Source organism: Suillus plorans (genome assembly GCF_016647745.1).
Source record: "Suillus plorans strain S12 chromosome Unknown HD556scaffold_6, whole genome shotgun sequence".
Classification (NCBI taxonomy): Eukaryota; Fungi; Basidiomycota; class Agaricomycetes; order Boletales; family Suillaceae; genus Suillus; species Suillus plorans.
Window position 1 is genome coordinate 966276 of NW_024537390.1, and position 19881 is coordinate 986156.

At 50.0% G+C, this 19881-nt stretch overlaps 7 protein-coding genes across 7 annotated transcripts; 3 read left to right on the forward strand and 4 right to left on the reverse strand.

The window, feature by feature from the left end:
• Positions 1 to 3676: 3676 nt before the first annotated feature.
• On the reverse strand, positions 3677 to 4429 carry HD556DRAFT_1228214 (uncharacterized protein; the record flags this gene model as incomplete). Its single annotated transcript, XM_041297208.1, has 1 exon — positions 3677 to 4429. A coding segment is annotated over one exon (753 nt), but the record flags the coding sequence as incomplete, so codon positions are not given.
• A 2453-nt stretch (positions 4430 to 6882) lies between these two features.
• Positions 6883 to 7128, reverse strand: HD556DRAFT_1190610 (uncharacterized protein; the record flags this gene model as incomplete). Its single annotated transcript, XM_041296159.1, has 1 exon — positions 6883 to 7128. A coding segment is annotated over one exon (246 nt), but the record flags the coding sequence as incomplete, so codon positions are not given.
• Positions 7129 to 8577: 1449 nt separating this feature from the next.
• Positions 8578 to 12327, reverse strand: HD556DRAFT_1336493 (uncharacterized protein). The gene is made up of 16 exons (XM_041301909.1): positions 11909 to 12327; positions 11798 to 11861; positions 11691 to 11744; positions 11596 to 11639; positions 11310 to 11530; positions 11211 to 11260; positions 11055 to 11162; positions 9928 to 11005; positions 9827 to 9879; positions 9728 to 9776; positions 9668 to 9676; positions 9478 to 9614; positions 9408 to 9423; positions 9297 to 9358; positions 9152 to 9243; positions 8578 to 9096 (listed from the first exon to the last, which is right to left on the reverse strand). The coding sequence occupies exons 1-16, from the start codon at positions 12227 to 12229 to the stop codon at positions 8989 to 8991; spliced, it is 2466 nt and encodes an 821-aa protein (XP_041165478.1). The 5' UTR covers positions 12230 to 12327; the 3' UTR covers positions 8578 to 8988.
• Positions 12328 to 12331: 4 nt separating this feature from the next.
• Positions 12332 to 13289, forward strand: HD556DRAFT_811318 (uncharacterized protein). Its single transcript, XM_041311699.1, has 3 exons — positions 12332 to 12558; positions 12672 to 12847; positions 12978 to 13289. The coding sequence occupies exons 1-3, from the start codon at positions 12474 to 12476 to the stop codon at positions 13101 to 13103; spliced, it is 387 nt and encodes a 128-aa protein (XP_041165479.1). The 5' UTR covers positions 12332 to 12473; the 3' UTR covers positions 13104 to 13289.
• On the forward strand, positions 13254 to 14702 carry HD556DRAFT_811252 (isoprenoid synthase domain-containing protein). Its single transcript, XM_041311698.1, has 4 exons — positions 13254 to 13863; positions 13913 to 14201; positions 14249 to 14609; positions 14665 to 14702. The coding sequence occupies exons 1-3, from the start codon at positions 13475 to 13477 to the stop codon at positions 14579 to 14581; spliced, it is 1011 nt and encodes a 336-aa protein (XP_041165480.1). The 5' UTR covers positions 13254 to 13474; the 3' UTR covers positions 14582 to 14609; positions 14665 to 14702.
• Positions 14703 to 15063: 361 nt separating this feature from the next.
• On the reverse strand, positions 15064 to 16763 carry HD556DRAFT_811344 (uncharacterized protein). Its single transcript, XM_041311700.1, has 4 exons — positions 16678 to 16763; positions 15637 to 16627; positions 15234 to 15504; positions 15064 to 15184 (listed from the first exon to the last, which is right to left on the reverse strand). The coding sequence occupies exons 2-4, from the start codon at positions 16480 to 16482 to the stop codon at positions 15147 to 15149; spliced, it is 1155 nt and encodes a 384-aa protein (XP_041165481.1). The 5' UTR covers positions 16483 to 16627; positions 16678 to 16763; the 3' UTR covers positions 15064 to 15146.
• Positions 16764 to 16794: 31 nt separating this feature from the next.
• Positions 16795 to 19820, forward strand: HD556DRAFT_811405 (ATP-dependent RNA helicase). Its single transcript, XM_041311701.1, has 12 exons — positions 16795 to 17127; positions 17180 to 17291; positions 17351 to 17505; positions 17558 to 17920; positions 17978 to 18105; positions 18159 to 18352; positions 18405 to 18526; positions 18574 to 18743; positions 18802 to 19031; positions 19090 to 19270; positions 19324 to 19505; positions 19561 to 19820. The coding sequence occupies exons 1-12, from the start codon at positions 16885 to 16887 to the stop codon at positions 19686 to 19688; spliced, it is 2208 nt and encodes a 735-aa protein (XP_041165482.1). The 5' UTR covers positions 16795 to 16884; the 3' UTR covers positions 19689 to 19820.
• The last annotated feature ends 61 nt before the right edge of the window (positions 19821 to 19881 follow it).

Below are 19881 nucleotides of genomic sequence, written 5' to 3' on the forward strand. Positions count from 1 at the left end.
AGTCGTAAGCGTTCGTAAGTGTCCGTAACGCGCGTAAGTTAAGCGTTCATTTCAGTCGTTTTGCAGATGTTCGATCATCGTTCGGTACGTGCAACCTTAGGTAAGACGCGTGGAACACGTTATGTATTCCCCTCTGCTTCAACCTGGCAGGTAGCTCAATACGATAGGAATTGTTCCCGAAGTCCTCGATTATTCGGTAAGGTCCGACGTACTTTGGTAGCAGCTTGCGTGCTAACCCCTTAGGAAAGTTTAAGTTCTTGGTGGATATGTACACCAAGTCCCCATGTGCAAACGGGCTTGGGCGCCGTTTCTTATTGGCATCCACCGTTTGCTTTACTCTTGCGCTAATGATGCTATCGTGAGCTTCCATAATGGTGCGCTTAATCTTTTGCAGGTAGGTTCTTACTCCCGGATACTCAGATTCCGATGGGTCGTCCCACACCATTGCCCTAGGTGTTCTTCCAGTGTTTGTCTCAAACGGTGAGTGTTTCGTTGATTCTGAGCTCGCGATATTGATAGCGAATTCAATCGCCGGCAGTCTAGGCACCCAGTCTCGCTGATTCGGGGCTATACACGCCCTCAACATTTGGACCACGGTCCTATTGGCGCGTTCAGTGGATCCGTCTGTCTCCAGGTGGTAAGCACTCGACATTTTCAGCTTGGCGCCGATTAACTTATTGAAATTGGTCCAGAATGCGCTTGTGAAAAGCACGTCCCTATCGCTGACTATGTACTTCGGTACGCCGTGGTGTTTATACACCTCGGTGAAGACTAACTCGGCCACTTCTTTAGCCATGTAAGTGGTTCTACTAGGTACTAGATGAGCCATGCCACTAAAGAGGTCGATAATGACAGTTATCGAATCGTATTCGCCGTCCCTGTCCTTTGACAAGGGTAGCGGCCCCAGGAAATCAATGCCCATTGCCTCCCAGGGTTGGGAGGGTACAGGTAAGGGTCTCAGCAGCCCATATGGCCGCTGGTTGCTGGACTTACTCGTTTGGCATGTCGCACAGGATTCGCAGAACGCGTGCACGTCTCGCACGATCGTTTTCCACCAGACACGGTCTCTTAAGTATGTGAGTGTCTTTTGTGCGCCCAGGTGGGCCAACAGAGTGTGCGCTTGACTGATTAGGTTCTCCTGCAGCCTTCTACCGTCGACCTTTACGTCCGGTATACACATCAGCGTCCTATCGTTCAGTCGAATATGGATGAGTCCTTCCGCAACCTCAAAGTTGCGGAATTGTTTAGGTGAGTTCATTACTTTCTGAAAGAATGGGTCTTTGTAATATTGACCTCTGATTTCCGCTAGAGTCTCATCCTCCAGTTCCCTTCGTGGCAGCTGCGCCATTGGGGTGAACCGTTCCTCGCCGTGGTCCGATTCTGGCTGCTGCGTCTGTGTCTGCTCTGCAGGGAGGTGAGCGTCACCTTCCTCCCCGCCCTTCTTTCGTTCACCAGGCCCGAGCAGAACGAAACGATCCCGCAGCCTCCTGGCAAACTCCTTGGACGTCTCAGGGCGTCCACTCTCCGCAGGGACCTCCACCCGTCGTGCCCTTCGCTCACATAGTGGCCGTGGGGCGGTAGACTCGCACGGTACTGAAGGTGCAGAGGTACCCTGTGCTGGTTCGGTAGATTCGCACAATACTGATCGGTCAGGTGCGTCCGGTGCTGTCCCCGTAGATTCGCACAATACTGATTGTTGCCTGACCCGGCGACCTTTAGGCAGCCAGGCTGGCACCACCACCGGTTTTGCAGCAACCCGTGAGCTACGCCTCAAAGAAGGCTCCATTCTCGGTTTGCCCGCCACCATGGGTATCGACGCTAGGCGTGTCGTGCCCCCGTCACCCTCCTGGTCCCCATCATGTTCTGTATACTTGCTGGGCGCGGCTCTGGGTCCATCAAAGGAGTACATACGTGATAGGGCGTCGGGCAGGAGGTTTTCCTCACCCGGTATGTACTTAACGTCGAAGTCAAATTCACCTATCTTCTCAAGCCATCGCGCTTGCCGTCCACTAACGTTCTTCTGATTCAACAGATGAATCAAACCCTTATGGTCCGTCAGCCAAGTGAACTTGGCTCCCTGCAGTATGTCCCTATGCCTCAGCATGGTCTCTACTCCGGCTAACATTTCTTGCTCGTGCACAGCGTAGTTGCGCTGTGCGGGATTCAGCTTCGCGGAAAAGAACGCTGCAACCTTTGCGCGTTTCCAGTCCTCCCCTTGGCACACAACCCCGCCTATACCTCCCAGGCTAGCGTCTGTCATGACGTAGATGGGAGGCGCGCTCTTGGCATAGTCCAGCGGAACACGGCAGTGTGGCGCACATGCGGCCACATACAGCTTGACTTCCTCAAATGCGCGCTGTTGCGCGAAGTCCCACCGAAAAGGTACTGTATCTCCCGTTACTTCAGACAAGACTCCCAACGGGATCCTGACCTTATAAATGTCGTCCGCTAGGTACCCCACGGAGCCGATGAATCCTCGGCACTGGTCCCGGTTTGTGGGGGTCTTCCAGTTGAGGACTCGGTCGACCTTCTCCGGGTCCATACGGATCCCATCGCTGTCGACCACCCGGCCAAGGATCTTCACCTCGTCACACAGGAACTTCAGTTTCTTTTCACTAAGGTAAAGTTTCTCACGTTCCAATATGTTCAAAACGATCTTAATGTGGTCTATGTGATCAGACAGCGTGTCAGAGTAGAGTATTATATCATCCAGGTAAACGTCCATCCATTTGCCGATGTATGCCCCAAACAACTGATTCATTACAGCCTGATACGTAGCCGGCGCGTTGCAGTCGCCTTGCTGCAACACCTGGCTCACCATGTTGCCGTCCGGCGTCGTCATCGCCGTCCTAGGTACGTGTTCCAGTATCACGCGGATCTGTTCGTACGCATCCTGACCATCCATTAGGGACCGATAAGGTTTACGCGCGACCCGGCGCAAGATTCCCTCCATATCCGGCAATGGTGACGTCAGTTTGTGAGTGTTTTTATTTCTCTCTCTTAGATCGACGACCGTCCTCAAACGATCTGACCCTGGCTTTCGTATGAATAGCATGGGCACCGTGTTCCCGGCACTGGTTACCTGCCATCGTCCACTGGCTAGGTAGGATTGCCGTTTCTCTGCCCACTGTGGCCTCAGCGGCTCCGGGCACCTGGAAGGTCGCCACGGGTAGATCTTATTCTCGTCTATTAACGGGATAGTGTGGTTGATAGACCTCAATGGAGGTAAGCCTGTTTCGCTTGCCTTTGCGCACAATGGTTTTGCTAACTGTCGCAAATATTCGCGCATTTTCTCTAGGTCCTCTGCCTCCACGGCGGCTGCACGCAATTCCAACGTAGTCACCTCAATGCCCTTCATAGGCAACGGTGATGCGCTCCCTATGGTCACTCGTGGTGGGTTTAACCCCACCATGACCTTGTGCTGAAACAGGAATGGGGTTCCTAGTACCAGATTGTAATTCTGTAAGTTAATTACGTCAAAGTAGCGTTGTTCGCTAATGTTCTGATACCTCATGTTCACTCTCGTGCCGTAGTTGACCTTAGACCGGGATCCCTGGACCGCAAGCTGCACCACCAACGGCTTGGTAAGTTCTACCTTTGGTACTTTCAATTGTTCTGCCAGAGTCACTGACATGAAATCTGATAGGGACCCAGAATCAATTAGCGCACGAGCCGGTCATCTGTTGATGTTGACGACGACGACGACCGGCTTTGGAATCATTCGCTTGAAGTCTTTGGTCACTGCAGCCCCTCGCTGTAACGCCGGGTAAGTCCCAGCTGGTATTTGCTGTCCGTTTAGCTCTAACACAAATAGGTACGACTCATTGTATAGGAACTTGGCGTCCGGGGTGAGAGTGTATATCCTCCTTGCCACATCGTCCAGCTGACATTCATTTTCGGTCAGCGGCCCCTGGTCCAACAACTGGAGCATGTTGAGCTCTTGAGATTTCTGCAGTAGGCTATCACAAAGTTCATCGTGAGCCTCCCTTAACCTCTTATTGTACCAGGACGCTAACACGAACTTAGGATTTAACAAGAGGCGCAGCGGCACCTCTACCACGAACGATCGGACATAGTCCTTTATCCGGTACGTCCCGTCTCTCATTCTAACGCACTCGAATCGTTGGGGGTGCAGCGCGTTGCGCACGGGGTCGTTATCGTAACGGCCCCATCGTACCAATAGCTGCTCTACCCGAGCAGCTAACGGCGTCTCCATGGGCATTTTTTTGCCCAGTTCCTTCCGCCTCCATTTTCTCACTTTCTGGGGGTCTAGTCCCTGGAGCTCGCTAACCTTTTGTGAATACCATTCGGCCAGATTGAACTTCGGGTTCAGTAAATGGGAGGTGAGTACAGTCACTTCATTCTCCCTCCTATCCTCTCTATCCATGATGACGTGCTCCCGTTCAGACACGCTGTAAACGAAGAACCTCTCTGAGCTGATGGGCAGCCATGGCTCTCAATCCCAGAGGTAGAAACCCCCGTCCAGCACGTACTTGGCTCGCATGGCCAAAGGTTCGCCCATGGCGTCGATCTTTGTGCCTCTGGAGGCCCAATCTTCCCTCCCAGCGGGTCCATCATGCAAAATGGTGGGCTGGTGTCCGCGAGGTAAAGGTATTGCCGGGTCGTCCGAGTTGCTGACCCAGTCTACCTCGTCCCCGTCGTCGAAGTCGTCGCGCCAGACGCTCATCGCGGCGCACGACACATCCGTAGCCCCATTGGAGGTCATGTTCTCGTTCTGGTGGGTCATTCGGTCCGCCTCGCTAAGGTCCACCTCTATGCTGAAGTTTTGTACTCCAGGGGGTGCCATTCCAGCCCCAACTCTTTTGACAGTGGTCCTGTCCGGGCAATTCCTGGATATGTGCCCAGGCTGGTGACACACGTAGCAGAGTCCTTCTGCCGCGTGTCTCTCCTTCTCAGCCTGACTCAAACGATCAGGCTTTCTAGCAAGGTGTGAGTTCTTTCCTTGTCCATTATCCCTCCTCTGACTTTTATCCTGTCTGTTTTCAACAGCTGCAGCACGATTTCTGTCGTCGTGCTGTCTCCGTGGACCACCATCGCCCCTTCGGCTTCTTTTGTCCCTGTTTCGCTGCCGCCCGTCTTCCCGGCGGTTGGTGTTAATGCCTCCCCCATTCGTTCCTCCGGAACTCGGGGAAGGTTTCTCCTTATCTCGCCGGTGTGTGGGCACTGAGTGAGCTATTTCTATTATCTCGGCGGCATTTCTGACCTCTCTAAAAGACGATGACTCCGGGTTCAATTCCTTTTTCCAGAGTTCTGCTTGGATGCTGGGGTTTAGCCCAGTCCAAAATTGAGAGACCTTCTGTCGGTCTTCGACATCCCCGATCATGTTCCAGAGTTCGCTGAGTTCGTATACGTATTCACGGACGGACTTAGTATTTTGGTAACATTTGTTCAACTTCGCTCTCTGTTCCATTCTAAAATTGACAGGGAAACAATAGTTAAACAATTCCGTGAAGAACTCCCGGAGTCTCCATCGGTAAGGGTCCCCAGAAACCTCTCTTATGTAGAACTCACGCGCTCTCCCCTTTAGATGATGCGCGAGGATGTAAACTCACCTCTTTCGTTCGACATGGCCATCTTTGACATAGGCCGTCCCCTCAGTCAGAAACTGGTGAAACGCCCTCGAATCAGGTGAGCCGTCGTAATTCACGGGTGGGATAGGTTTTAACGTGCTTTTCTTTTTAGCACGATCGCGTCGTCTCTTTGCTCGTCGACGTCGCGAGTTATTCGACTGAGCTGGACGATGACGACGAGCTGGAAGAGCCTTCCAAGTCTGATGAGCTGAAGTCGCTGGACTCGTCACTGTGCTCACTGTCTCCTCGTCTTCGGGTGCGTCTTTCGCTTTTGTCGCGCTGCTTTTCCAAGCGGCCTAACGCTTGTCCTATGTAGCTTTTGGGTGCCACTTGTCGCGCGGGTGTCACGAGTTCCAAATACAAACCATTATACGTTCCTAAATTCTAAGTCCTTTAAGCGCCCAGTCACAGCGCCTGTTACTAAGAAAGTATTTATAGTTGAAGATGTCCCAACAACGGTGTCTATTGTAGAGTTACCTAAAGAACCTATGAACGAGTCACGTGATTTATCGGAGTATGCCGGACTAAACTTTATTCCAAACGACCCTGACAGAATGTTCCAGAACCTTACGGTTGCTGCGGCACGTGTCATGACATCATAGTTATATATAGAATCGTACGATATCATCTTATTATTTGATTGGTAGTTAGTTCAGACTCAGTTTCGATCTCAGTTACAAATATGTGTATATAGGTAGTGTCTTGTAGTCAGTAGTTCTTTAGTTCAAACCTCTTGTATCTCCTAGTGAGCAATCCGAGACGTACCTGCTGCCTTATTCTCTTTGTGATTATCTTGTTGTTTGAGTCCTAGTCTCTGCCCAGCGTTAATTCGTTATTGGGTTGTGACAGCGGGGTCCATCGCCTTAGGCGTCACACGCCGCTCTCTAGGGTCCGAAGACCTTTCCAGTGCGTGATCGACTAGTGCACCAACAGGATCTCTATCTCCGATCCTGGTACGTCTCTTTCCTCTTTTCGTCCTTGGAGTTAGATCTAACGTTTCTCTATCGCTTGCCGTGGTTCGAAGCGGACGAGATCTGATCTTGTACCTCTCTCGAAGATATTCTTCGTATCGTTTCTCTATCACCTTTTCCGCAGCTCGCACCGCGGCCTCTGCCTCGGTCCTGGTGATCAAGTCATCTCCCGGGACCTTCCGTTGAGCCCAGCTATCAGCGTCTCTTGGCGCTGACCCTTCGTCAGAGCTCTGGGCCCATTCTTGCGCCGCCTTATATGTGCGCAGCGCCTCTTCCTGTGCCCTGACGTCCGGCCCTCCTCCTCGTGCTGCTCGGTACGACGCCAGTGCAGCATGTTGGGCCTCCAGGTCAATATCTTCCTCATCGAGGTTGGCGTTGCCCCAATTCCTGGGGTCCGGGACCTTTCCTTTGTCCTTGGAGGGTCCAGCTACTTGGGACTCCTCCGACTCACTGCCGTCGGATGACGGACGACTAGGTATGTTCCATCTAGTCCGAACTCTTTCTTTCTCAGCCGGGGTCAACTTATTTTCGGCTTCTCTTACCAGGTTTTCTTGTTCCCGGGTCAGATTCTGATGCTCACCCTTCTTCTGGGTCACACCTCTGGCGCCTGCAGCGCGCCTTCGTTCAATAGTGGTCCATTCCCCACTCTGGCCGTCGCCAGTGTCCGTGGGTCTTTCTGGTGACCAACTCCTCTCATTAGCTGGAGTTTCTAAGTGAGTATTCTTTTCTGTTTCCTCACTATTTCTACTAACAGAGGTAGTATTGTCTACTAGGGTCTTTCCCCCCGGTTTCTCTCTTTCGCTCTCCACCGTCTCACTTTGGAGACGAGCAGGTGTCTCCCCGAGCGCACCTGGCATCGGGGGATTACGCGCCATAAGCACGTCGCTATACGAGCGTCCGTGCTGTCCGGCGGAATACGCAGGAGATATGGACCGAGGCCGTGGATCTCCCGGAGACGAGACGAGCGAGGAGAGAGCGGACTCACTGTTAGTACGAAGAGGCCCAGCCTCTGTGTTAGTTGTCTTGATGGTCTTCTCGGTAGTAGCTTTGCAGGCACGTGTATCGCGCAGCTGGTACCGGGGTATACGAGATTCGGTAGTAGTGGTAGTTAAAGCCATGTTGGAATGGATAGATGTTGCCTAGACGTAGAACAACTGGTGGATCAGACCGGTGTTCCGAGTGAAGGGCAAGACGAGAGAGTTAAGCTTGTTGAAGGTTAAAAAATATGTGACAGATACGAGAAGCAAATGCTTTCGAATATGGCACAGCGAGATTACTAAGACGCGCAAGAATAACCAGATACAAGTCAAGTCAATTCAAGAACGCCAACGTTACAGATAGCTATACGACGACCCTTTATACTATCTGTAAGTAGGAGCTTGTGATTATTCGTAACAGGCATGTGATAGATACTTGGTTTCAGATAACGAGGGACAGACCCGTCCAGGCCCTTGACCAAGTCCGAAGGCCCGATAGAGTCAAGTCCTGATGTGGGCGTCACACCGACCATTTCCCTGACTTGAAGTAAGTGGACTCTGATATGACTTTCAGAGCAGCAAGACCTCCCGCTCCAATGATACATATCCGCTTCTCACACTGCAAATTGTATCGCAGCAAGTCTGGAGAAATGCCTTGAACAGGAGCAATTTAAGGGCTAAACAAATTTGAGAGCTATAGAGCAAAGTACTTGATAGTATTTCCATGGACAGCGGATATGGTGCGCAGTTGTAGATATCAAGACGTCCGGCAATTATAGTGAGCGCAATCACCAAGTATCAAAATGTGGGAGTAAAAAGAATGCGTGAGTTTACCACACGGCGCCCAGTTAAATATCATGATAGCTCAAAAGTTAAAACTGAGAAATTGATCTGCAGGGAGTTTATTATAACTTGGGGATGTTTCCCACGGTGGACTCGACATGTTTCAAGCCCGACAGTAATTTTCTTGACTTATATAGCCATGAAGTCGATAGGGCAGTCAAAGAAAACAATCTTGATCGCATCGCATCGGCGTATGTGTCTTGTGCTCAGGCTGCAAGTTCAAGTTTACTCACCACGGTCAACAGGGACAATATCTTCCGAGTCATGGCATCGAAGCTATCGTAAATATATAAAACGTACGAGGCTTTCGACCCATGTAATTCCCATGCTCAAATTCCTAACCGTGATGTGACTGGGCATTGTTCTCGGCGAAAGTTGTCCCTGGAAGGTGAATGTGTTAATTTCTACTGCCACACAGGACATGCCAGGAATAAGTAAGTCGATCGGGGGGAGTACTGTATAGTTCAACCGTTTGCTCATGAATACGCTCACCAAGCCACACATCTCCGTTAAAGTGATTGCTGTGGATGATCATATGCATACAAACAATATAATGTGTACACTATCTTGCGGGCGTTTCAAGACAGCAAGATCGGCGGCGGCTAATCAACGAATGAAAAAGCTGTGTGCAACGGCGAGCGCACATACGACCGAACATACAACGAATCCGAGAGGATAGCCTGACGGATCGTCTCTGATGCCAGCCGACCAAAGCTATATTGCGTGTAAGTATGACATTGTACCACTGGAACGCAGAGCTAGTACTCACGTATCCGCCAAGAACAGGTCCAAAACAACGTGCGAGACTGACTATACTTTGTGCGACACCGTTGGCAAAACCAACGGCATGTGGGGGTGTCACTATAGACACCGTCAATGGAAACCTCATCCTCGCACAAGCTCAATAAACGCACTATAATTAAGGAGGATGGATATGGCGGTGTAACCAAACGTGTTTCCGCAATAACGTATAGCTCTGCATGTGTGTCAGCAATGCTCAGGTGAACTGTCCAGACGTCACTCACGTGCTCAGAGCCAGAGCTGACATAAATGAATTAACTATGGAACAGGAGGGATAAAGAAATCGCATCATACCTGCCATAAGAACGAAACTTCCTTGGTCATTAGAACTTGCGAGACCCCGATACATAGTGACAGTAAGGTATGCAGGTATAAATAGCAGGGACCCGAGACGAAACATTGCAAGGTGGGAGAAGCGCCCTCGAGGGGGTCTACGAGCAAGTGCCATCAGGGGTTGTTGTACAAAGAGCCAGAAAGGACTTGCCCAATGTTTCTGAGAGTAAGAAGTCAGTAGAGCGACAACCAAAAGATAAAGTAGCCATACGGATAGAGATAAAACTGGTATACAATCTGTGCGAGGCACATGAGAGCAACTGCAGGATACTATCAGTAAATCCCTTGTATCCAGTAACTCAACCCATACTAAGCTGAGAGAAATGCCCAGGATTGAGGTTCAGACCTCCCGACTCGTAGTCGCTGATTAGAGGTCAGTAAGATGCGTGCAGTATTACCCAGACTACGTACGTAACAAGGTACGACAAGAACACCTGATCGTGTGTCGTGCTGTGAAGTGCTAGCAAACCGTACTGGAGTATGACAACCAGAGGCAGCTGCGAGGTCAAGGATGGAGGCTTCCCTTGAGGAATCTCTGACTCTGTGACAGATTGCATGTGTTCCAGAATTGGTAGTAGTGGATTGTCACCAGCGGGCTCCTGAGCACGGGCCTGGGCATCGAGGACGATAGATGGCGTACGCACTCCAGGGTGCGAGAATATCGACGGGGAACGCAATGCGAACGGTACCCCATCCGGTGCGGGAGAACCCATCATTGCTGAGTGCATGCGTGAAGATTGCCCAAATGTCATCACAGATGAGCGTTGGCCGGGACTGCCGATCGCGCTTGCGTGGTTGCGGCCAATAGAACGCCCTCGGTGTATAGGAGATGATGTGATAGAACCTGGAACGTCTTCATGTCCAAAATACTCCGAGTCGACGTTCATATCTAAATCTTGTTCAGGTTCAAACGTTTCGTCATTATCCACATTCATTGCCGCTGCCACCCAAAGATCAGCAATATTTGTGACCGCGTTCTCGTTTGCCATTAATAGTCTCTGAGCAAAGTTGAGGTCGCCGGGATCCGTGAATGACGTCGGTCCCTCGAATGCACTTCCGTGCCTCCTTCTTATAGTGCTGGCAGTGCTCACACGCCTCACACCAAGCGTGGTCGTACTGACCGTGCTTGTGGCCCTATTACCTCCCCCATAACCATACGCGGATCCATTGGCACGGGTGATCCTCGAGAAGTTGCGTGGGCTGTCCATTGGCAGCGATATAGATGTCGTCAATGGCACTGGCAGCGACGGCGTTTCTTGTGCGGTGATTGAATCTCGAGATCCGAAATAACCAGACAGTTGACCGGATACTTTCCGTGTAATAGAGCGCACCAACCCAGACTGTGGAGTATCGTCAAGGGTGCTGGGTGTGGTGATATCTTCCTCCTCTTGAATGGTCGGGTGTCGATCTTCAGGTTTTTCTAGCGGTAGCCGGATTGCGCCATCCCGCGGTCCGCCGTCACGGCCCAAAAATAGGGACAGGAACGACCCTGTTGAATAGGTGAGTGATTGCGTCATATTATCTTTCTGAAAACGCACCTGTCAATGTGATGCTGGCAGCCACTGCGCACGGGAGTAGGTACGGGTACTCCACCAGTAGCGGTACTTGGCCAAACACACTTGGCCACTTGTCTGCAGGCTTCTCAACTAATCGATCGTCAGTGAGACTAGTATGCCTTTGCAGAAGACACTCACATGATCCTCCAATGATGGCGCCCGCCACACCACCAAGTCCCCAACAAAAGCTGGTCATGATATCAGTACCAGGATCTCAACTAGATGATTGGTACTCGCCCCATGATAGCGTATGCCCTCCCCTCGTTCGTCGTGTCCGTCACCGTAGCAACGCATCCGCGTGCCACTCCGACAGCGCCAGCAAAGATTCCCTGTAACAGTCTCACCGCGATCGCTTGCCGCAGAGATGTGCAAGTCCCAAAAAGCAACACCGTCACTGCACTTCCAAGCAAGGACAATGTCAGCACCAATCTACGACCATGTCTATCTGCTGCGGTTGCCTATTACTCCGAATTAGAGTCAAACAAATTATGACGTTAGTGCGGAAGAAGGAAAATGGACATACCCATAATAGTGAGGTCAGGAATTGCGTTAAGAAGAACGCGGACACTAGGGTAGCATTAAAGACAGTCCAATACTATAGATGCTTAGCAAGAATACCAAGTATGCCAGTCCAAAAGGCGATCTGTGCTTCGTCGTTGAACTCTCCAAATCCTGAATTCGAGTTCGTTAGTGGGACGGCAACGATGTCATACATTATGACGCACCTTTAACCATGAAAAGGAGAAACGGCATGGCGACGTTGGCAGAGAGAAACTCTCCAAGCATGGTCTTGGCGCTTGATCAGTTATATCACGAAGGTGCATGCAGATACTTACGATGGACAGCACAATCATAGATAATGCAGGTAACGGAGTCGAGTCGGATTCGCTACCGCGAAGAGCGTTGGGTATTGGAGGTCTTTCAAGCATTGGAGACTTGATGGCACTCTCCACGTCTGTATTTGTCCTCCAACGCGAGACAAAACTCTGCTTTCGATGGATCTGACCGCCTGACGCTCGTCTTGTGCTGCGCTCTGGCCCAGAAGGGTCGTCATCCTGTTCAGTGTCATTCCGCATGCCAAAAAACCTTCTTGGGGGCGCGTTTAAAGATCGTGAGCTGCCGATGTTTGGCGGTTGGAAGGAAATCCGGGTGGTCATGATGAATATATATGTCTTTGAGTGTCTCTGTCCAAGACTCGTCCAAGTCGCAATAGAACGTAATGATTTTCCAAAAAAGGAAGGTACTTTGCTGTGTGCGCCACACAGTGTCCGCTCGCAAATTCTGCTCTTCGAAGTTCCAGGAACTGCTATTTACTTTGAGTCATCTGCAAAAGTTGATTAACGTAACCTGACGGCGAGTGCTATCGACTGGCGAAAAACACTCTTCCCAGCGTTTGAAATTATGCTTGCAGCTATTGTTACTAGTATCATCATCATCTACTTCTGTCACGGCCCGGTTTCTTCATTCATCGGGAGCAGCGATGCTGGTATGTACTTTGTAAGACTTGTTGGCCTGCAGTTGACTTGTGTGTATCCATAATCGGGTGTCATTCGTCTGTACGGACCGTACGTGTGCATTGCCTTTACTCTCTCGATATAGATTTCGAAGAAGTAGCCTCCATACAGTTACGGTGCAACTCATACCCGGTACAATCTGACAGCTATCCCAGTGCATCCGAGTTGTTTCCTGCTCCACCCCGTGCGGATGGAGTATATGCCACGTCCTATGTCGGGCGCGGCGTTCCGTGGTCTTCGAGCGACTTCAAGTTCAAGTTGGTGAGTCGCTACGTTTTCTCTCCGCATTCATTGAAACGAGAAATGCAAATGATAAACTAGATAAGTTGTGTTTCATAATGGACTATATGACATTCATCTACCCTATTTCCTTCTACTGAACAGGGCCTAGCCTCTTGCTCATCATAAACTTGGGGTTTCCAACAGTCCACAGCTTGCGTCATCATCTGACTGGGAGCGGAGGCTACAAAACTTTCTATACTTGGGCGCTTTAAGCCCTCTATGGCGTCGATATTAGTGTTGCGATGCCGGCCCTGACGTGAAGTTTTGTCAACGTTCTCGATTCACAGTCGCACGGCACGCTCAGCGTCATTTCTCTTCCCCCTATGTAACAGTGTGACCGCCGCGATTATGTACGGGACACGACACTACGATGCTCGTTTTGTGCTTGGTCAAGGGTGGTGTTTTAAAACTCGTAGTCAAAAGCTTATTTCATTCAATCCGCGCGTCCGGTCTCAAATCCAACTGGGTTCCTGCTAAGCATCAAAACGCACAGCCTACCACGGACCTCAACTCACTCCCGTTCCTCTTGGTCTTGCCCTTATAGAACGTTCTCGTCTGTCTTTTAGCTTTTGTTTGTCTTAGAACCCTCTCCTTCATTTCCCCAAGATGTCGTTCACCACAGCTCTCCCCACCAAGTTCATCCTCCCTGACCTCGTCTCCCACTGCGATTTCAAGCTACGCATGAATCGCCATCACAAACAGGCTACTGCTGAATCAAAACGGTGGCTTTTCCGTGGAGACAACCTCACCCAGAAGTCGCGCAAGGCGATTCACGGGCTCAAGGCCGGTCAGCTCACATCTATGTGCTACCCAGACGCAGGATTCCCTCAGCTTCGCGTCTGCTGCGATTTCATGAACTATCTTTTTCACCTCGACAACCTCTCAGACGACATGGACAAGGCTGGAACCAAAAACATTGCAAATGTTGTGCTAAACTCGCTTCATCACCCGTACGACTACTACTCGCCTGCCCGATTGAATAGAATGACTAAGGAGTATGTATTCGTTTCGTAATCACGAACAGGCTAATTGAGTGTACTACAGCTTCTACAAGCGCATGCTTCCCACCGCATCCCGTGGAACGAGCAGACGCTTTATAGAGACAATGGATTTCTTCTTCCAAGCTGTGCACGTGCAAGCCATCGACCGTGCTAAGGGCGTCGTTCCTGATCTCGAGTCCTATATCTCCTTGCGTCGCGATACCAGTGGATGCAAACCCTGCTGGGCACTTATCGAATACGCTAACAATCTCGATATACCTGACGAAGTCATGGAGCATCCGATCATCCAGAGTCTCGGCGAGGCCGCCAACGACTTAGTCACGTGGTCAAATGCACGCACTTCAGTCTATTGCTTTTCTCGGGCTAACTCCCAGTTTAGGACATCTTCTCCTATAATGTAGAACAATCAAAAGGAGACACCCACAACATGATATCTGTTGTCATGCACCAGGAATGCCTCGACATCCAGTGTGCCGTCGACTTCGTCGGCAAGCTCTGCAAGCAGTCTATCGACCGCTTCAACGAAAATCGCGGGCTCATCCCTTCCTGGGGTTCCAAAATCGACAAGGACGTTGCAATCTACGTCGGCGGTCTTGCAGATTGGATTGTCGGAAGTTTGCATTGGTCGTTTGACACTACCCGGTACTTTCAGAACTCTGGTCGTGAAGTTAAACGGACCAGAGTCGTCAATCTCTTTCCTCGAGGCAAATGATTCTCGATGCAATGTTTCAGCGCTGCTGGTAAGCGTCGCATACAGCTGATTGCTAACTTATCACTGAGTATCCACTGTCGCAGCCGGTCAGCTCCCCACACTCTCTTGGAGGAAGACCGAAAACACTCATAGATTGGACACTCGGGAGCTGTCTCTTCACATTCCTTTAGATTCTTTTTTTGGACATTCAAAGTATCCACTGTCGCAGCTGGTCAGCCCCCCACATTCTTTTCATGACGGGAAACACTCGTAGTAGTCTGGCACTCCAGTTTCTGGACTCACCTATCGTCTCACATTGCTTTATATTCTTGGACATTGATGGACGCTTTTCGCAACTACTGCCAACTAGCCACACGCTCATTCCTCTATATCCTGGTGTCGAACAAGAGTAAAACAACATATTATTTATACCCTAAAATTGTATGTTCTATATGAAGATCATCAAGTTAGAAGCATACCAAACCAAGATATCAAGATTGTGGTATCATGTGAATGAAAGATATATACCAAGCAATGCGGGAGAGTAGGTTCAAAAGTACTTCGAGGCTCCAGATTAGGATACACATCATGGCCGACGCACGTTATCGTGCACACTGTCGCTCTCTGTAGGTATTTTGAGCGTGACGCGATGACTGGATGTGTAATTCTGTACCTGACGACACCAGATTGAACGGTCGTCCATCCTTATCGTCGAAACGTACACCCCTTGAATCCCAACGCTTCCACCACCTCTGAAGAAACAAGGGGTGTTCCGTAATATTTGCTAATGTTCCAATATTGCGAATCCGGACCTGGGTCAGTTTCGGAAGTTGGGACTCGTCAATCTGACACAAGAGATCTTCGAGCGGCTTCATGATATACGCGCTGAAAATAGCTTGAGGGACGCCAACAGGATCCTCACTGATGGGGAAAATGCCAATCCGCTTCAGCGAAGGATGCGATAGTAGATCCAAAATGTGATGAGGAAAGATAGTGACAAAAGTGTCCAAGTTCGGACAAGTTGCGATAATTTCATTTAACAACGGCGTGAATGCGACGGTGCGGACAATGCGCACTTTTGGCCCGTGGGTTCGCAGGAAGTCTGGACTGAAGGGGGAAAACCCCTCCAGCCTTTGCAGGGACGGAAGTTGCTCCGGGGACTTGGCGAGCATCGTAAGAAAGGCATTCAGGGGAACATTGCCCAGCGACGCGTGCGAGAACGAAGGACTATCTCCGAGAACAAGCGTTTTCAAGTTGGGTAAAGTAAGGTAATGCGATGGTCTTTCCGTGAGGTTGCCATATATATTCGCGAGCGTCAGGCTTGTTATGCCAGTGGCCGTTTGAAGCACGTGCATCAGGTCACTCCAAGAGGGATATTCGTTGGACGTCCACTCTATTCGTCGTAGTGAGCTTGAGCATGTTTCAAGGAGGGCATTTATGATTTCCGTTCGCGTCTGAGCCTGAGGTGGTGTGATATGGAAAGTTGGATTCAACGCCATGTAGTAGTTGCTATTGACTAGAATTTCGATGTTTGGCGTACACCGCAGGATTCGCACAAGTGCGTTCAAGCACTGATCAGACGGGTTCGACAGTTGAAAGTCGATCCGTCGAGTGCACGTCCCAAGAGGGTGCTTTATTGAATGCCTGCGACTTTCTTCGAAGCGGTTGGCAATGATAGCTACTTGCTCTGCCGACGTCAAGTGGAGGTGCTCATGGATAAGCTCGATGACAACGTTATGCCACACTTTGCAGACCAAGAGGAGTGCCGAATGAGTCTTCACGTCTCGGTTCAAGAATATGACGATGTCGCGAACTTCCGAGAATGGATCTTGTCGGTCGGACGAGAGAACCCCAGGTGATCGGACAAGCGACGCTAGTATCGGACGCCACAGTTCTACAGGCAAATCACGCAGCGTGACCATCCCACCGATAGATGTGCTATGTCAGAGGTAAACGGTCGGCTTCGGCAGCGAAAACGCAGCACATACGCCACACACCCAATACGAGGAAGCGAGTAACAATAATAAGCTCTGACTGTCCTGTCGACTCGTTTGTAGATTAGACTAACTGCAAATGCGTTTGAGATATGTGCGAAGTCTAATAGTCGTCATACATACCGTGCACCTCAGAAGTGTGTTTCGAAAGCTTTTGGTAAAGAGGCAATGGACCCACAATGATAAACTGATTAGGTTACAAGTTGACTGAAAGCGGTTGTTTGTTTCGAAAGCTTTTGCCAAACAACCATCCCACCATAGTTTGGATATTTTTGAGCAATTTTTGAGCAGAACATACGCCGCGTACGCGTGATACGTGCAAGCAGTCAGATGTCTGGAGACCCCAAATCAAAGCCTTCCTTTGTAAAACGGAAGGCCAATGCAGGCCCTTCAGTATCCAGAAAACGACTCAAAATGCAGCCCACGTCTTTGGATGGACTACCTTGGAGAGCCGTACGTCGACCCAGTGAGACGGGCCTTGACGGTGACGATGGTATACTGGAACTAGAAGAAGTGGAAAATGTTGAAGTGGTGTACGAGGATACAGAAGGAGGGAGAGTTATGAAGTTCAATGTGAGCGGCAGGACGCATGACATCAGATGGACATTAATTAGCGCTATTCTAGGTCCTTGAACCATCGAAAAATACAACAAAGGCTACTGTATCCCCTGGGTCTGAGGAAGACGTGCCATCTCCTGCCAGCTCGGAATTACTAAATCCTTCGGTGTTGTTTGACTGTGCGTTATCTCTCATACCAGTGACCTTCCTGATTTTCTGACCCTTTAGTTCCCTTCAGCCAAGTCTTTGCTGCCCAATTGGCATGCTTTTTGTATGCATTCCCATCTTTTGCAGGTGCTTCATTCACGAGGGTTTGCTACACCCACTCCAATACAAGCCAAGTCACTACCGATAGCCTTGGATGGGCGGGACGTCGTTGGAGTAGCAGAAACCGTTCGTTTAATTTTTATTATTTTCCTCGCTTCCCTCATGGTACATTTTCCAGGGATCTGGAAAGACACTTGCGTATGGGCTTCCCATTCTCCACCGTATCTTATCACATCCCCGGCTGCAAAGAACTAAGCGGAGACTCCAGGCGCTTATCTTAGCTCCCACCCGTGAACTTGCCCTACAAGTCTCTGATCACCTCAATGTGTTTGCACGGGTCATTGACACGAAGGCCGAACAAGACGTCGATCTCAGAAACACCGAGGCTAAGGAAAAGCAGCACAAAAATATTGCTCCGCCACTCGTCAGCATCGCTGCCATAGTAGGTGGAATGTCTGCGCAAAAACAGCGGCGTATACTCGACCGGGGTGTTGACGTGTTGGTAGCAACGCCAGGTCGACTTTGGGACATTCTAGAGGAGGTTTGTGTAAATTCCGTTCCAATTTTACCTTGTCCGGTTGAATACGTTTTCATCCAGGATGAGGAACTAGCAAGACAAATCAGCCAGCTGAGATTCTTAGTGCTGGATGAAGCCGATCGCATGGTCGAAGCGGGACATTTTGCTGAAATGGACAACATCTTGCGGCTCACAATTCGAAAATCCCAGTATGCGTTGATATTCTTGTAGTTATTGAGACGTTGACATGTTCCACGCCCAGAGAAGATGAAATTGAACCCCCTGAAGCGCCGGGCGATTCTCTGGATCATAAAGGTGCAGAGAACACTGAGGCTGTGGATACACTGCAAACCTTCGTCTTCTCCGCTACTCTCAGTAAGGATCTCCAGAAGAACTTGAAACGAAGTTATCGCCAGAAGGGGTATAAAAAGTCGTCAAAACTGGCTAGCACACTCGGTATGTTCATTTCCGAACGCTCTTAAATGTTGCTAAACAAAGCGACCAACAGACGACCTTCTTCTGCGCCTTGACTTTCGCGACCCGGATCCGGCTGTAATCGACATCAGCCCCGAGGGAGGCGTTGTCTCCACACTCAAGGAGAGCAAAATTGAGTGCCTTTCCACAGATAAGGTGCGTACGCAACCATACGTGCATGGATGGCGTCTCATACCCCACAGGATGCATACCTGTACTACTTCCTGTTACGGTACCCTGGCCGTTCCCTCGTGTTCTTATCATCTATTGATGGCATAAGGCGTCTCACTCCACTGATGGAACTCCTGAACCTCAAGGCCTTTCCTCTCCATTCTCAAATGGAACAACGCCAGCGCCTCAAAAACCTTGATCGGTAGTTTTCATGTCCATTGTAGACATTGAGTACACCCGTGCTGACACAGACGCCGCAGGTTCAAGGCGACCGCAAATGCTGTCCTTCTGGCCACGGATATTGCTGCCAGGGGTCTTGACATACCTGCCGTTGACCATGTCGTTCACTATCAGATACCACGTTCTGCTGATGTGTTTGTTCACCGCAATGGGCGTACCGCTCGTGCGATGCAAAAAGGTTTTAGTTTGTTGATGTGTGCCCCCGACGAGCGTCGAGTGTTAAGGGCACTGTTAGCAAGCCTGGGTCGTAGTAAGTGACAGTATTTTTTGCTCACTCGTCGTACATTCAACGCACGCACGATTAGAAGATACAGATATCCCTGAGATATCAGTGGAGCTCACCCTTGTTGATAAGCTCAAGAACCGTCTCTTGCTCGCTCGACAAATTGATTCTCAGCAGCACAAAATAAAGAAGCAGCATCATGAACGGAACTGGCTGAAGGAAACGGCGGAAGCGATGGAGATAGAGCTTGATTCTGATATTTTGAGGTGAACGATAACCCTGCCGCAATAAAGATGATGATACTGACAGGTCGACCTAGCGAGTCCGCAGATGAAAGTAACCCGTCAAAGGCCAGAAAAAAGAACAATGACGCAAAGATGGCGGTTTTGAAAGCCAAATTAAAAGGACTCATGGCCCAGCCGCTGCTTAGCCGAGGTGTCTCGACGAGGTACATCACCTCTGGAAGCCGACCGATCGCTGACGACATTATATCGGGAGATGGTAAGTCCTAGATATGAAACTCTCTCCCCTTATTCTTACGTACTGCGTTGTATAGTTCATGAAACCATGTTGGGCCTCAGGAAATCGGAGGCCGGTGACGACTTAGTTGCCGCCACTAAGCGAAAGCCAATGCACAAAAAAGTACATGAAGAACCAGAGGAATGGAACGGCTTCGGCTCGTAAGACATGCTTTGATGCACGAGGATGCACTATACACAGTGCGTATTTTCCTCATCTTGAGCGGTACTCGGTAGCTTCCCAGTAGTTTCTAGCCTAGCAGTGCGTGATCAAGCAGCCGCGACATCGCTTACGCATGAGAACTACATTTCCATAAATCGAGAGTCGAAAGACATGTTAGATTTCATTTTTGTCTGAG